Raw genomic sequence first — 13,522 nt, 5'->3', positions numbered from 1 at the left:
CTTCCCTTCCCTGGAGCATCCCCTGTGCAGAGCCTGCCTCAATAGCAGACCCTGCACTTTGAGGTGCCCAAGGACAGTTACCTCTGTGTTTCACCAGGGATGAACAGTACCTGAAAAGGAGTAGCGAATGGAAGGGAGAAGGTGGGGCCTTGCTCCCTGCCCTCGGGTACTTCTCCCTCTGGGCTAGCCATTAGGGCAGGGCAGGCACACTGTGGGAAGCAGGCTTGGAAAGGATTGTTTTTCCAAGAAGTGCATCCTCTCCTTGATTTCTCCCAGATGGTGCATCCCTGCACTATCCTCAACAAATTGCTATACCCTAGAGGTACAGTCTAGCTTCATCTATCAAAGGGGCATAATAATACACATTGTACAGGGGTATTGTGTGATTTAATCACTGATATTTCAGGATCAGATCTTGTTCTACTCACTTAACAGCAGATTATATCTATCTATCTATCTATCTATCTATCTATCTATCTATCTATCTATCTATCTATCTATCTATCACTTCTGCATGAGTGAAAGTATCAGTAGCCTGATAAATCCCAGTGTTTTCTAAAGTCATCACATTCTCTTCTCCATCTTCTTGTATTTATAGTCACTCTGGCCATCTAAGCATTTTCCAAACATTCTGTTTTGCTGCTGACAGTGAGAGTGCTAGTCTGGGGGAGTAATAAAATGTCAGCGTTGGTCTGAATGGGATGCCTGGCATGCTGACAGCTGAGATCCTGTTCCCTTACAAATTCACTTCTAATTTTGATGACAGGAGAAACAGCCATTCATCTGTCTTTAGACAGTGATATGGGTGTTAGTTTAAGCATCCCTTCTTTGACTGTACACCCTTGCATTCCAGAGATAGATGCCTCTTCAAAAGGATTTCTCCTGCAAGATTTTATCAGTGAGCTGATTCCTCGCTCCCTCTCCCACAGCCTCCTCTTAAAAACAAATAGTGAAGTATTTTCCTTGAACACTAACTAGAACCACATAATAAAATTCAGAAGGTACGTGCATGGTGACATCATTGCGGGAGTTTAAGTCTTTGGAATATGGTATGATCATTTTGTTTTATTTTAAATATTTTATGCTTTCAGAAAACTCTAGAGATGGACCATGAAACTTTTAAACTTGGTTTGTTCAGCAACTGAGAATTATCCAATTTGCCTTTGTTTCTGTGTGGAATGTAAACATTTAGGGCGCAATTCAGCCTCCTGAACCCCAAAGAGGCTGTTTGTGGTGGATTGCTGGTTATTTCTAGAGAAAAAGCACTTCTGTGAATAAATATTTGATTTGTCTTTGCAGCCAGAAACTCTGGAAACCTTCTTCTTCCATGCTTGTTTTCCACCCATTTTCTGTGAATTTAAAAGTATTTTCTTACTGTTTACACTTAAGCTACTTCAGTAATAATTCACTCTAATGTTGTCAGTATGCCTTGGCATATTCTTAGGAGAGAAGAGTTCCATAATAAATACAAAAAGTTTCTTTTTCATTATAGTATTTTTGTTTCAGGCCTTGTCTGTGCCCTACTGCGTTTTATTTTATTACATTTCTAAAACGTGCCTCTTGTGATCTCTAAGCATCTGAGCAATTTTAAAAACCACATTATGTCATGTTTGGACTTATGTCAACTAAGAACTTCAGGGACTCTTCATTTAAAAAAATCAAAATCCTTCCCACAGAAAAAGGCTGACTAAATCAAATCAAATCAAATCAAGGCCTTATGATCTCAGACCAGCAAGAAAAGTTCCAGTTGCAGATCCCTCACTTGCGTGAAAACCTTGGGTGAAATCTTCACTTCACTCCATTGAAGTCAGTGGGAGTTTTGCCATTGACTTCAGTGAAGCCAGAATTTCACCCTGCTTCCAGTCCTCAGACACTTGAATTTAATTCTTCTTCGAGTGATCGATACATGCCCATTCCACTGTAGGTGTGTGCGCACCTCATGCACAGTTGTCAGAGATTTTTCCCTGAGCAGTATCCATCGGGCAGCATAAATGCCCTCTGGTCCCTGGCACCACGACACACATGTATAAAGAGCTGTGCTGACCCCAATCTCCCTCAGTTCCTTCCTACCACCAGTGACGATTGTTGGAGCTCTGATCTTTGTATCTCCACGTCTTCCCTCTTATAATGTATATAGTACCTGTAGAATCAGTTTTTGATCTCGTGTAGTGTGTTTGTACATATTTAGATATACGAATAAGTTTAGGATATTAATTTTCTAGAGTGGTTTCCTAGTTGGATACTGGGCTTGGTTCTGGACTAATACCTCATTCTCCTGGCTTCAAAGACTGTCACTCATGTAATAAGTCTATGCCAGTGAGCTGCCCACACCCCAGCTTCCTTACGTGTCTGGCAGAGGTGCATGAGAGTGACATTTGTAGAGGGTTCAAAGCCCAATTGAAAAAGAACAGTGCTGCCAGACTAAAGTACCACCTTAAGGTACTGCGCTTTGCCCACTGTTGGAACCTTCCCACTCAGAATGGGAACCGAGCAAGTATGAGTTGGCTAAGAGTGCTCTCCCTCTTCTAATTGAGCCTAGAGGCAGATCCTCATCGCCGGTACCTAAGAAGAGACAGCATAAGTCTCCCAAAGACTTGGTACCAGGGCTTTTGAAGTCTACAGTGAAGGCAACAAGCGGAGGCAAGGACTTGGAGGTGTGTTCAAAGAGGAGACATCCCCAGATACAGTCTGTAACTCAGAGGGATTACTGACTCTGGAGCCCAGGAAAGGTCTGTGGAGCCCAGTCCCTGAAGTGCATTTTTTGGTACCGCAGACCCCAGAGCCCTTTCTGGTGTCCTCTACACCAAAGCCTTTCAAGGCAGCTAGATTGTTACTTAACCTGATGATGCTGGCTTCCCCTGCTGTTTAAACAATGAGGAGTACTTGTGGCACCTTAGAGACTAACAAATTTATTTGAGTATAAGCTTTCATGGGCTAAAACCCACTTCATCAGATGCATGGAGTGGAAAATACAGTGAAGATAGATATACAGAGTACATGAAAAGATGGGAGTTGCCTTACCAATTCTAACAAGACAATTCAATTAAAGTGGGCTATTATCAGCAGGGGAAAAATCACTTTTGTAGTGGTAATCAGGGTGGCCCATTTCAAACAGTTGACAAGAAGGTGTGAGTAACAGTACGGGGAAAATTATCATAGGGAAATAGGTTTTAGTTTGTGTAATGACCCATCCATTCCCAGTCTTTATTCAGGCCTAATTTGATGGTGTCCAGTTTGCAAATTAATTCCAGTTCTGCAGTTTCTCATTGGAGTCTGTTTTTGAAGTTTTTTTGTTGAAGAATTGCCACGTTTAAGTCTGTAATTGAGTGTCCAGGGAGGTTGAAGTGTTCTCCGACTGGTTTTTGAATGTTATAATTCTTGACATCTGATTTGTGTCCATTTATTCTTTTACATAGAGACTGTCCGGTTTGGCCAATGTACATGGCAGAGGGGCACTGCTGGCACATTATGGCATATCTCACATTGGTAGATGTGTAGGTGAACAAGCCCCTGATGGTGTGGCTGATGTGATTAGGTCCTATAATGGTGTCCCTTGAATAGATATGTGGACAGAGTTGACAACGGGTTTTGTTTCAAGGATAGGTTCCTGGGTTAGTGTTTTTGTTGTATGGTGTGTAGTTGCCGGTGAGTATTTGCTTCAGGTTGTGGGGCTGTCTGTAAACGAGGACTGGCATGTCTCCCAAGGTCTGTGAGAGTGGGGAATCGTCCTTCAGGATGGGTTGTAGATCCTTGATGATGCGCTGGAGAGGTTTTAGTTGAGGGCTGAAGGTGATGGCTCGTGGTGTTCTGTTACTTTCTTTGTTGGGCCTGTCCTGTAGCAGGTGACTTCTGGGTACTCTTCTGGCTCTGTCAATCTGTTTCTTCACTTCCCCAGGTGGGTATTGTAATTTTAAGAACGCTTGATAGAGATCCTGTAGGTGTTTGTCTCTGTCTGAGGGATTGGAGCAAATGCGGTTGTATCTGAGGGCTTGGCTGTAGACAATGGATCATGTGATGTGGTCTGGATGAAAGCTGGGGGCATGTAGGTAAGTATAGTGGTCAGTAGGTTTCTGGTATAGGATGGTGTTTATTTGACCATTGCTTATTTGCACTGTAGTGTCCAGGACCATGGCCTGCACATAGCCGGGTCCTGCCTCCATATCAGTGGCCCTCTGGTTCTTCTTTCCACATTCTAAAGTCTCTCCACTCCTTTCCCGCTCTTCTATATTGTCTAGGTGCTAGGAGCATCTGCAGCAAGGTCACTGTGTTCCCTTTCCCCATACTGGGACCGTGCAAGTGGAACAGTGTGCTCAGGGACTCTCCTGTGGAGGAATTGGAGAAGGGACCTCCTCAACAATGCTTAGCTTCTTCTTCATTGCCTAATGAGAGGATGGTGACTGAGTCTACTAGTCCTGCTCCTGATCATTCCAGAGCTCATCAAGCGTTGCTGATGAGGGTGGCTGTAGCTGGAGATGTTCAACCAGAAGAGGTAACAGGAAAGATCACACAGGCTCATGGACATTTTAGCTTGTTCAGGACATTCTAGGGTAGCTCTCCCTATTAATGAGGCTATCCTGGAACCTGTCAAGTTTTTATGGCAAACTCCATCTTTCCTACCTCCCAGTGCTAAAAGTGTGGAGAGAAGATACTATGTCCCTTCAGAGGGTTTTGAGCATTTCTATAACCATCCTCCTCCAGACTCCCTGGTAGATGCTGCTGCCAATGAAAAAAAGAGACAGGGACATCAGGCCTCTACCTTGAAAGGGAAAGAAGCGCAAAGGCTGGACCTGTTTGTCAGGAAGCTTTATTTCACAGGAGGTTTACAGTTTAGGATTGCGAACGAAGAGGCTCTGCTGGGTCAGTATGATTTCAGCCTTTGGGATAAATCTTGAAGTTCAAAGACAAGCTTCTTGGTGAGACAAATCAGGAGTTCATTGCAATGGTGGAGGCAGGCAACTGAGTTGCCAAACCAACATTGCTAGTGAGCCTGGTGGTGGACTGTGTGGCTCAAGGTATAGCTTCCGCCATCACTATGTGATGTTCATCTTGGCTGCAGTGGACAGGTATTCCCCAGGAGGTGTAACAAATCATTCAAGACATCCCATTTGAAGGCCCCCTACTCTTTACTGATAAGACAAATAAGAGACTTCATAACTTTAAGGATTCAAGCATGACCCTTGTGTCTCTGGGGATTTATACACTGGCAACATAAAAAAAACCAGTTCCTCCCACAGCAGTCCCAATGATTTAAGTCCTTCTCACTGCATACCCAAGATCTGTCCAAAAGGAGGAGCAGAAGTTACAAGAGGCATCCTCTTCTGCAACTGCCAGTTCAGGCAAACTGGGTCCTCTAAACAATCATTTTGACCTGTTGGTTGACAGCAGTCAACCACTTACCAGACTACCATCTTTCTCCACTTCAATTTTTGCCAATCACCTATACCACTTCCTAAGTGTGTGGACCTGTATCACCACAGATCAGTGGGTCTTAAAGCATGGTGAAACTGGGATACACCCTTCAATTTATTTCTATCCCCCCTCTTCAGGGACCACTCTCACAAGAGTCTGCTACTTCTGGAGATGCAGTCTCTTCTCATGGGGGCCATATAGGAAGTTCCCATGTCATTTAGAGGGAAAGGATTTTATTCATGTTACTTCCTAATCCTGAAGGCAGAGAGGGATCGCAGGCCCATTTTATTTCTAAGACAGCTAAACAAGTTCCTAACGAAAACAAAATTCCAGATTGTTACTCTAGCATTATCCCTTCCCTAGGTCCTAGGGACTGCTATGCTACTCTCAACTTTAAAGGATGTTTATTTTCACTTGGCAATTCACCAGAGCCACTGAAAGTTTCTCAGATTCATGGTCAATGGATCCCACTATCAGATTACGGTACTGCCTTTCAACCTGTCAGCAGACCTCTCGTATTCACAAAATGTCTGGCTGTAGTAGCAGCTTTCTTGGAAAGGTCAGGAATCCATGTGTTCCCTTATCTGAATGACTGGCTAGTGAGAGACTAGTCCAGGTCTCAGGAACTCTCCAATATAGCCACTATTCAGTCCACTTTCAACATGCTGGGGCTCCTAATCAATACAGAGGAATCTATTCTGACACCTGTTCAAAGAACAGAATTCATTTGGGCAGTCATGGACTCTACACAGACCAGGGCTTTCCTGCCGGAGCAGAGGTTCCAAACAATGTGGGTCATAGCTCAAGATGTAAAGGCACACCCTGTCACTATGGTTTGGAATTGCCTCAAACGTCTAGGGCACATGGAAGCATGCACTTATGTGGTGCAGCATGCCAGGCTACACCTCAGAGAACTACAGGTGGCTCAGCTCGGGGTGCTCACAGGCCCATCGTCACATGGAGATGGTGGTTCAGGCATCTGCTCAGGTCTTGTCCTCCCTGGACTGGTGTCTTCAAAGAACCTGCAAATGTTTGTGAGGGAGTTCTTTTGCCCCACCACAACAGTCACCCACTCTAGTCACAGATGTATTGGATCTAGGTTGGGGAGCTCGCTTAGGTCCGCTTCACACTCAGGGCCTTTGGTCTTCTCAGGATCTAAGTCTCTAAATAAATAGCAGGGAGCTTCAGGCCATTTGTTCAGCTTGTGTGGTGTTCCTTCCACATATCAAGGGATGGAATTTGTTGGTACTCACAGACAGCACAGCAGCCATGTTCTGTGTAAACAAACAAGAGGCTAGAGGTGGGGCTTTAGTTAAAGTTATGCCAAGTGGCAATCCTCCTTTGGAATGCCTACGTTGCCAGGTCTATCAACCTGAGAGTTGCTTACCTTCCAGGAGTTGAACACACTCTGGCAAATCTCCTGAGCAGGTTGTTGCAGGTCACCCCGAGTGGTCTCTTCAACCAAATGTGATCAGATCCATTTTAAAGCTGTGGGGAACTCCCCAGGTAGACCTATTTGCAACAAAAGCAACAAAAAAAAAAGTAATCTTCTTTATTCCTGATCCGGTCATAGTGCAGTTTCACTGACAGACACCTTCCTGCTATCCTGGTCAAAAGGTCTGCTGTATGCTTTCCTGCAGGTTCTGCTCCTGCTCAAAGTCTTGTCCAAGATCAAGCAAGATTCTGCTTATCTTATTCTGATAGCCCCTGCATGAATCTGTCAAGGTTGGTATTCAACTCTGCTAGCACTATTAGTCAGACCTCTGCTGTTGCTCCTCAGAGATGTGGATGTGATCTCCCAGGACCATGGCTGCTTCCTTCATCCTGACCGTTAGGCCCTCCATCTGACAGTGTGGACGCTTCAAGTCTGACAACTTCAGAATGAGTTTGCTCTAGAGTCTCAGGGAGTGCAGGAAGTTTGGCTAAATAGTAGGAAGCCTTCAACTAGGTCTACTTACCTTGTTAAATGGAAGGGCTTCTCCATTTGGCCCATACAAAGAGGCGTCCTCCCAGCTATGGCTCTGATTTACCATATCTTGGACTATCTTTGTTTCTGAAACAACAAGGGTTAGTTCTTAGCTGCCAAATGGATTCTGAGGGAACTATCTCAGCTTTCCACCCTCCCATGGCTAACCAGTCAGTTTTTTCAAATCCTGTGCCCATCAGATTTCTAAAGGGCTTGCTCAGATCATACCCCCAGGTTCACAGCCTGGTACCACAGTGTTTAAATTTAGTTCCAGCCAAGTTGATGGGTCCCCTCTTTGAGCTGCTAGCAACTTGTTCTCTGTTAGGCATGTCTATGAAGGTGGCTTTCTTTGTTGCTATAACCTCAGCCAGGAAAGTAGGGGAGCTGCAGACTTCAGTATCAGAGCATTCTTATACACTTTTCTGTAGGGACAAGGTTTTCCTCTGACCTCACCCAAAATACCTGTCTAGAGTGGTTTCCAATTTGCATATTAATCAAGCAGTACCAACTTCTTCCCAAAGCCTCATTCAAGTAAAGGGGAAGAAAATCTCCATACTCTAAATGTTAGAAGAACTTTGGCATTTTATCTGGATTGGACTAGGCCTTTCAGATCTTTGTCTTAGCTCTTTGTTGCAGTTTCAGACAGAATAAAGGGCCACCCACACAGTGGATCTCTTCCTGGGTTTCTTGCTGTATTCATTTATGCTACTGATTGGCTGATATTGCACAAATCTCAGGCAACTTCTGTGGCCATTCTGGCTCATCTACTCCTAGAAAACACTTCTAGGACAGCAAACTGGTCATTTGACTCTCACTGTGCCATCTATCATCAATCTAGAGATGATGCCCAATTTCGGCAGGTGGTCCTACAATCCCTGTTCAAGTACATTTGAATCCACCTGCAGTTTGAACTGCTTGTAAGTCATCTATAGCGGAATGGACATGTGCCATCAGAGAAGAAAAATAGTTATCTACCTTTCCGTAACTGTTGTTCTTCAAGATGTGTTGCACATGTCCATTCCATGATCTGCCTTCCTTCCCCTCTATATTAGAGTCTTTTCCAGTAGGAAGAAACTGAGAGGGGTCAGGGTCAGCATAGCCATTTATACCTGCATGCAGTGACATAATGCACTAGCGGGCGCTCATGCTTCCCTGATGGGTACTACTTACGGGAAAATTTCCAACTGTGCACGAGGTGCACACATACCTCTAGTGATATGAACATGTGCAATACATATCAAAGAACAATAGTTACAGAAAAGTAGGTAGCCATGTTTTAGTTCAAGCAGTTTAGGACACGTCTATATTGTGCAAAAAGCCAGGGAGTGAATCTACAGTGCTCCAGCCTGCCGTGCAATAAGTGTCTGGGTGGACCCTGCAAATGTGCACTAAAAGTTCCCTAGTTTGCATTAATGTACTGCTGATTCAATCCAGAGTACATGAAATCTCAATACACCAAATCGCAACTCAAACCACAGTATGTCTCAGTACACAAATCACAAATCTCAGTACGTTAGCTAATATCAATTGCTGATTGGCTGGAGTGGTGAGTACTGAGCTGAAGGCTCACCTTTAAGCATATGTTGTTATGAGCCCTGTCTTCCTGGTATTTAAATCTGATAGCTCAAGCATCTCAATAGATCTTAACCAATAGGGCTGCTTAGATCAAAACCAGCACTTTTGGAATTGGAGTATTTGTGGCACCTTAGAGACTAACAAATTTATCAGAGCATAAGCTTTCATGGGCTATAGCCCACTTCATCGGATGCATGGAATGGAACATATAGTAAGAAGATATATATATACACATACAGAGAAGGTAGAAGTTGCCAGACAAACTGTAAGAGACTAATTAATTAAGATGAGCTATTTTGAGCAGGAGAAAAAAACTTTTGTAGTGATAATCAAGATGGCCCATTTAGACAGTTGACAAAAAGGTGAGGATACTTAACATAGGGAAATAGATTCAATATGTGTAATGACCCAGCCACTCCCAGTCTCTATTCAAACTCAAGTTAATTGCATCTAGTTTGCGTATTAATTCAAGCTCAGCAGTTTCTCCTTGAAGTCTGTTTCTGAAGCTTTTCTGTTGCAAAATTGTCACCCTTAAATCTTTTACTGGGTGGCCAGAGAGGTTGAAGTGTTCTCCTTTCGGTTTTGGAATGTTATGATTCCTGATGTCAGATTTGTGTCCATTTATTCTTTTGCATAGAGACTGTCCAGTTTGGCCAATGTACATGGCAGAGGGACATTGCTGGTACATGGCATATATCACATTGGTAGATGTGCAGGTGAATGAGCCTCTGATAGTGTGGCTAATGTGATTAGGTCCTATGATGGTATCACTTGAATAAATATGTGGACAGAGTTGGCATCGAGCTTTGTTGCAAGGACAGGTTCCTGGGTTAGTGTTTTTGTTGTGTGGTTGCTGGTGAGTCTTTGCTTCAGGTTGGGGGGCTGTCTATAAGTGAGGACTGGCTAGTCTAGACTAGTCTAGCCTTGATGTAACACAGGCATGGATGACTGCAGGGTCTGCATCTGAGAGTAATAGGCACCATCTCTTGGTTAGCAAAGAAAAATATATTCTGATTACTGCTGCTCTAATGAGACCTTGAGCTTGTGAGCCAGTTTGATAATAGGTAGATTAATTTTTTCAAAAGAGGGTGATCTTATTGGTTTTGCCGGTTCTTTAAAGGGATTCCTACTGCCAGCCAGCATCACTTTTCTCTTATCTAGCCTGAACCCAAGCCAGCTGGTTTTCATCCAGGTCCCCACCTCTGCCACACATTGAGAAATCAGATAAGTGGTTAAGATCTTCTGAGAGGAAGGCATACAGTAGACTACTATCAGTTTATTGATGGCACAATAGCCATAGCTCTTGAGAATCTCCCCTAGTAGCTGTACATACATGTTGAACAGGTGGGGTGACACGATCAAACTCAACAACCAACAGTCCTGGAGGAGGAAGAGTGTTGCCCCAGAGTACCTTCTGTGACCAGGAAAGAGTGGAGCCATTTTAAGGTAATTCTTTCCAGCCCAGCCAAGGTCCCAAATTCATATTAGTAGCACTCCATGATCAACAGTGTCGAGGTAGAGCTAGTAGTATCATCTGACCTCCGTAGTCAGGAGATCATTGGGAAAGAGATCAATGCTGTTTCCATATCGCATCTAAATCCCAAGCGTGACTGACTGGGAGCCCAAAATCGGAAGGTGTCATTTGCTGCTGGAGTTGGTCTAACACCAATTTCTCAATGATCTTCCCCAGAAAAGTGAAGGGACAGCTGAATATAGGAGGCAGTTGGAAGGTGGAGGAGGACACTGTAGATACAGTAGAATGACACAGTGTAAGGGTCACTGTGGGAGCCAAGAGAACAATTTGGAGGCAGGGAACCCGGGCAGCATGGACGCAAAGTCAGGAGGACAGAGTACTGAGAGGAAGGAGAATGTGGGGGACAGGAGTCTGATGGGGCAGGAAAGGGGTTGGGGAAATGAAGAGGAGACAGGAGAGAGATAGAGATAGAAACCGGGAAAAGAATGAATAACAGCTCCACGCCATAGGTGTTATGATGGGCTAAATGAAGTCCTCCATTAAACAGCAGAAGGGAGGTCCATGTTAGTGTGTGTGCATTTTAAAGTTGAACTTTCAACCTGAAATAATTGCCTCCAAATTGGGGTCCCTAAATGAGAAAAAATCAGAAGACAACCCAAAACAATACCATGTGTTTATTTTTAAAATCTTATTATTATTCATTTAGGGGTGAAGGATGGACTGACATGGTTCTTTGATCTCTTAGAATTAGTAACATTACATACTGCTTGATTAACACTTAAATATTCTGTTGTGATATTTTTACTTGTTCTAAATTAAAAGCAAGTTGTTTTGAGATGTCATTCAGTGTACTGGTCTCCTCCAAACTCACTTGATATGAGTGAATCAGCTTCCCAATTTTGGTTTAGTCTGGCCACTAAATTGGTTTGTGTCCTAGCATGCTTTACTTCTAAAGTGTAGTGATGATGACTCTAACCAGAGCAAAATAGAGTCTCTTGTCTCCTTAGGTCTGATAATACAATAATGCTTCAATTCAAGATTCAGGGAGTACACTTTTTTTTTCCAATGCCTTGTTATAATCTCAGTGAAAATGCTAAGACTTACAAAGGTGTTCTACAAAATACAGCTGGGCATTCGATCCCAACAGGAAGTCTGGTAGAGGAAGGGTATTTCTAAAAAGTGTGACAGAAAATGCATTTATAGGAATTTCTGCTTGTCCTTTGTTTCTGAAGCTGGAATTGCTTCCTCTGCATCCCTGTTTGTGTTGTCTGTGTGCCAAATTCAGCTCCTATATGGGTTCAAAGCCAATGACTTTAGTGTTTAGAGTTGCATCCACTTTCACCAGGGATGAGTTGGTCTCAAAGACTTAATAAACATTTTACTTTCTGTTTAGATGCACAGTTTTACATAACTTAAGAAACCAGACTGAACCAATAGCTCTAATAGACAAATGAACTGACTCCATTAATCTCAAATGGCTCTTAGCTCTAATGCTTAATAATGACACTTTAAAAGACAATGTTATTAACCAATTCACTGCTGATCATTTTAGCCAAAACATCTTAGGCGCTTTTGAAAATTTCATGCTAAGGCCTGGTCTATGCCATTTTTCTACCAGTATGACTATGTTTGTTAGGGGGATGATATTTTCCCCTCACACACTGTTAAACCCCACAGTGCAGAGGCAGTTATGTTGGTATAAAGATGCCTTATACTAGTATCGCTTATTCCTCTTTCCATATAGAAATGGCGATAGCAACATAAAGTACCATTACACTAGTATAACTGCATCCACATCATGGGGGTCAGACTGCTTTATCTATACCAACATAGTAAAGCGTATAGACTAGGCTGAAATGATTTTTCCAAGGTCACCTAGGGAGTACATGACAGAGCTGGGAACAGAATCCAGTTTCCTAGCAAGCCTATTATAGTGCCTTAACCATAGACTATGCTTCCTCTACACTGTGCAGCTAGTACATAGTTATCTGGGAGTTATTACTGAGAGGGAGCAGTTACCTTAATGAGATTGTTATATAGTTGAAAGTTGTCAAAGATATCAAGAGTCTTGGGATGATTGCTATTTTTACAAGTTTGGTATAAAGTGAAACAAATTTAACAAATAAATAATTCTGTTCTTGTTGCAGAATTCGTACCCCAGGCTTTTGGAATGCCCTTGTCCCAAGTGATTGCTAATGACCGGGCCTACAAACTTAAGCAGGATTCTCAGAGAGAAGAGCAGAAAGATGTGTCAGACTTTGTAGCCTCTCTCTTACCATTTGGAACTAAAAGACAGAACAAAGAACTCTCAAGCAGTAACTCATCTCTTAGCTCGACCTCGGAAACACCAAATGAATCCACTTCCCCTAACACACCAGAGCCAGCACCACGTGCCAGAAGAAGGGTAAGTTTACCTGTAACAGCTTAATGCACACTGGGGAACCTGCTGGGGCCTCAGGCTCTGGTCAGCACCAAAAATTAAACTTGTGCATGATGGTTTCTGACCACATTTAAATAAAGCTGGTTGTGGTTCGAGCCAGCCCTTGTTAATGGTGGAAGTTGTAATCTTAATAGTCAGCCTGCTTTCCCAACTGGGAACAAGATACAAGAGAACAAGATGGACACTGCATGATTATTACAACACCATAAGGGATACGAGACTTTCGGTTTTCCTCCACTTTGGTTCAGATTGGCCTGTCCAGTTCTGCAGGCCCTGACCATGTGTATTTTTTTCAACTGGTGATGGTAGATGGACTACACATATGTGACTGATGTTCATAGGTTTTCATATTCTAATTTAGAGTCCAAAAAAACAGAAATTAATTTAATTATTAGCATCCACTAGTAAAAATCATTATGGCCTGATTTAGATGTCACATACCTCAGAGTAAATCAAATTCACTATAAAAGTTAGTGAAAATAACAGTAGGATAAACCATGTGTGAGATCCAGATCACGCCCTTGGTGGCAAATCATGCCCCTGCCTCTTAGCTCATGGAGGGCTCCCTTGGCAGCAGAACAAGTGTGGCTCTGTGGCATGAGGTGGGGGCAGGAGTCTACAGGCAGCACAGGTGTCTGCAATCACCATGCTGTGCAGA

At 43.2% G+C, this 13,522-nt stretch overlaps 1 protein-coding gene across 2 annotated transcripts in view; it reads left to right on the top strand.

Moving 5' to 3' along the window:
* The window catches only part of ARHGAP6 (Rho GTPase activating protein 6), a 500,263-nt gene that overhangs the window by 430,670 nt on the left and 56,071 nt on the right, over window positions 1-13,522 (top strand). For both annotated transcript variants that reach the window (XM_073354775.2, XM_073354779.2), the window contains exon 4: window positions 12,572-12,828. In XM_073354775.2, the coding sequence (XP_073210876.1) occupies window positions 12,572-12,828 (257 nt within the window). The remainder of the gene's footprint in view (window positions 1-12,571; window positions 12,829-13,522) is intronic.

The sequence above is a fragment of the Lepidochelys kempii genome, chromosome 1 (assembly GCF_965140285.1).
Source record: "Lepidochelys kempii isolate rLepKem1 chromosome 1, rLepKem1.hap1, whole genome shotgun sequence".
NCBI classification, from domain to species: domain Eukaryota; kingdom Metazoa; phylum Chordata; order Testudines; family Cheloniidae; genus Lepidochelys; species Lepidochelys kempii.
Note: the sequence above shows the minus strand (reverse complement) of the source record. Positions and strands in the feature narration are given on the sequence as shown.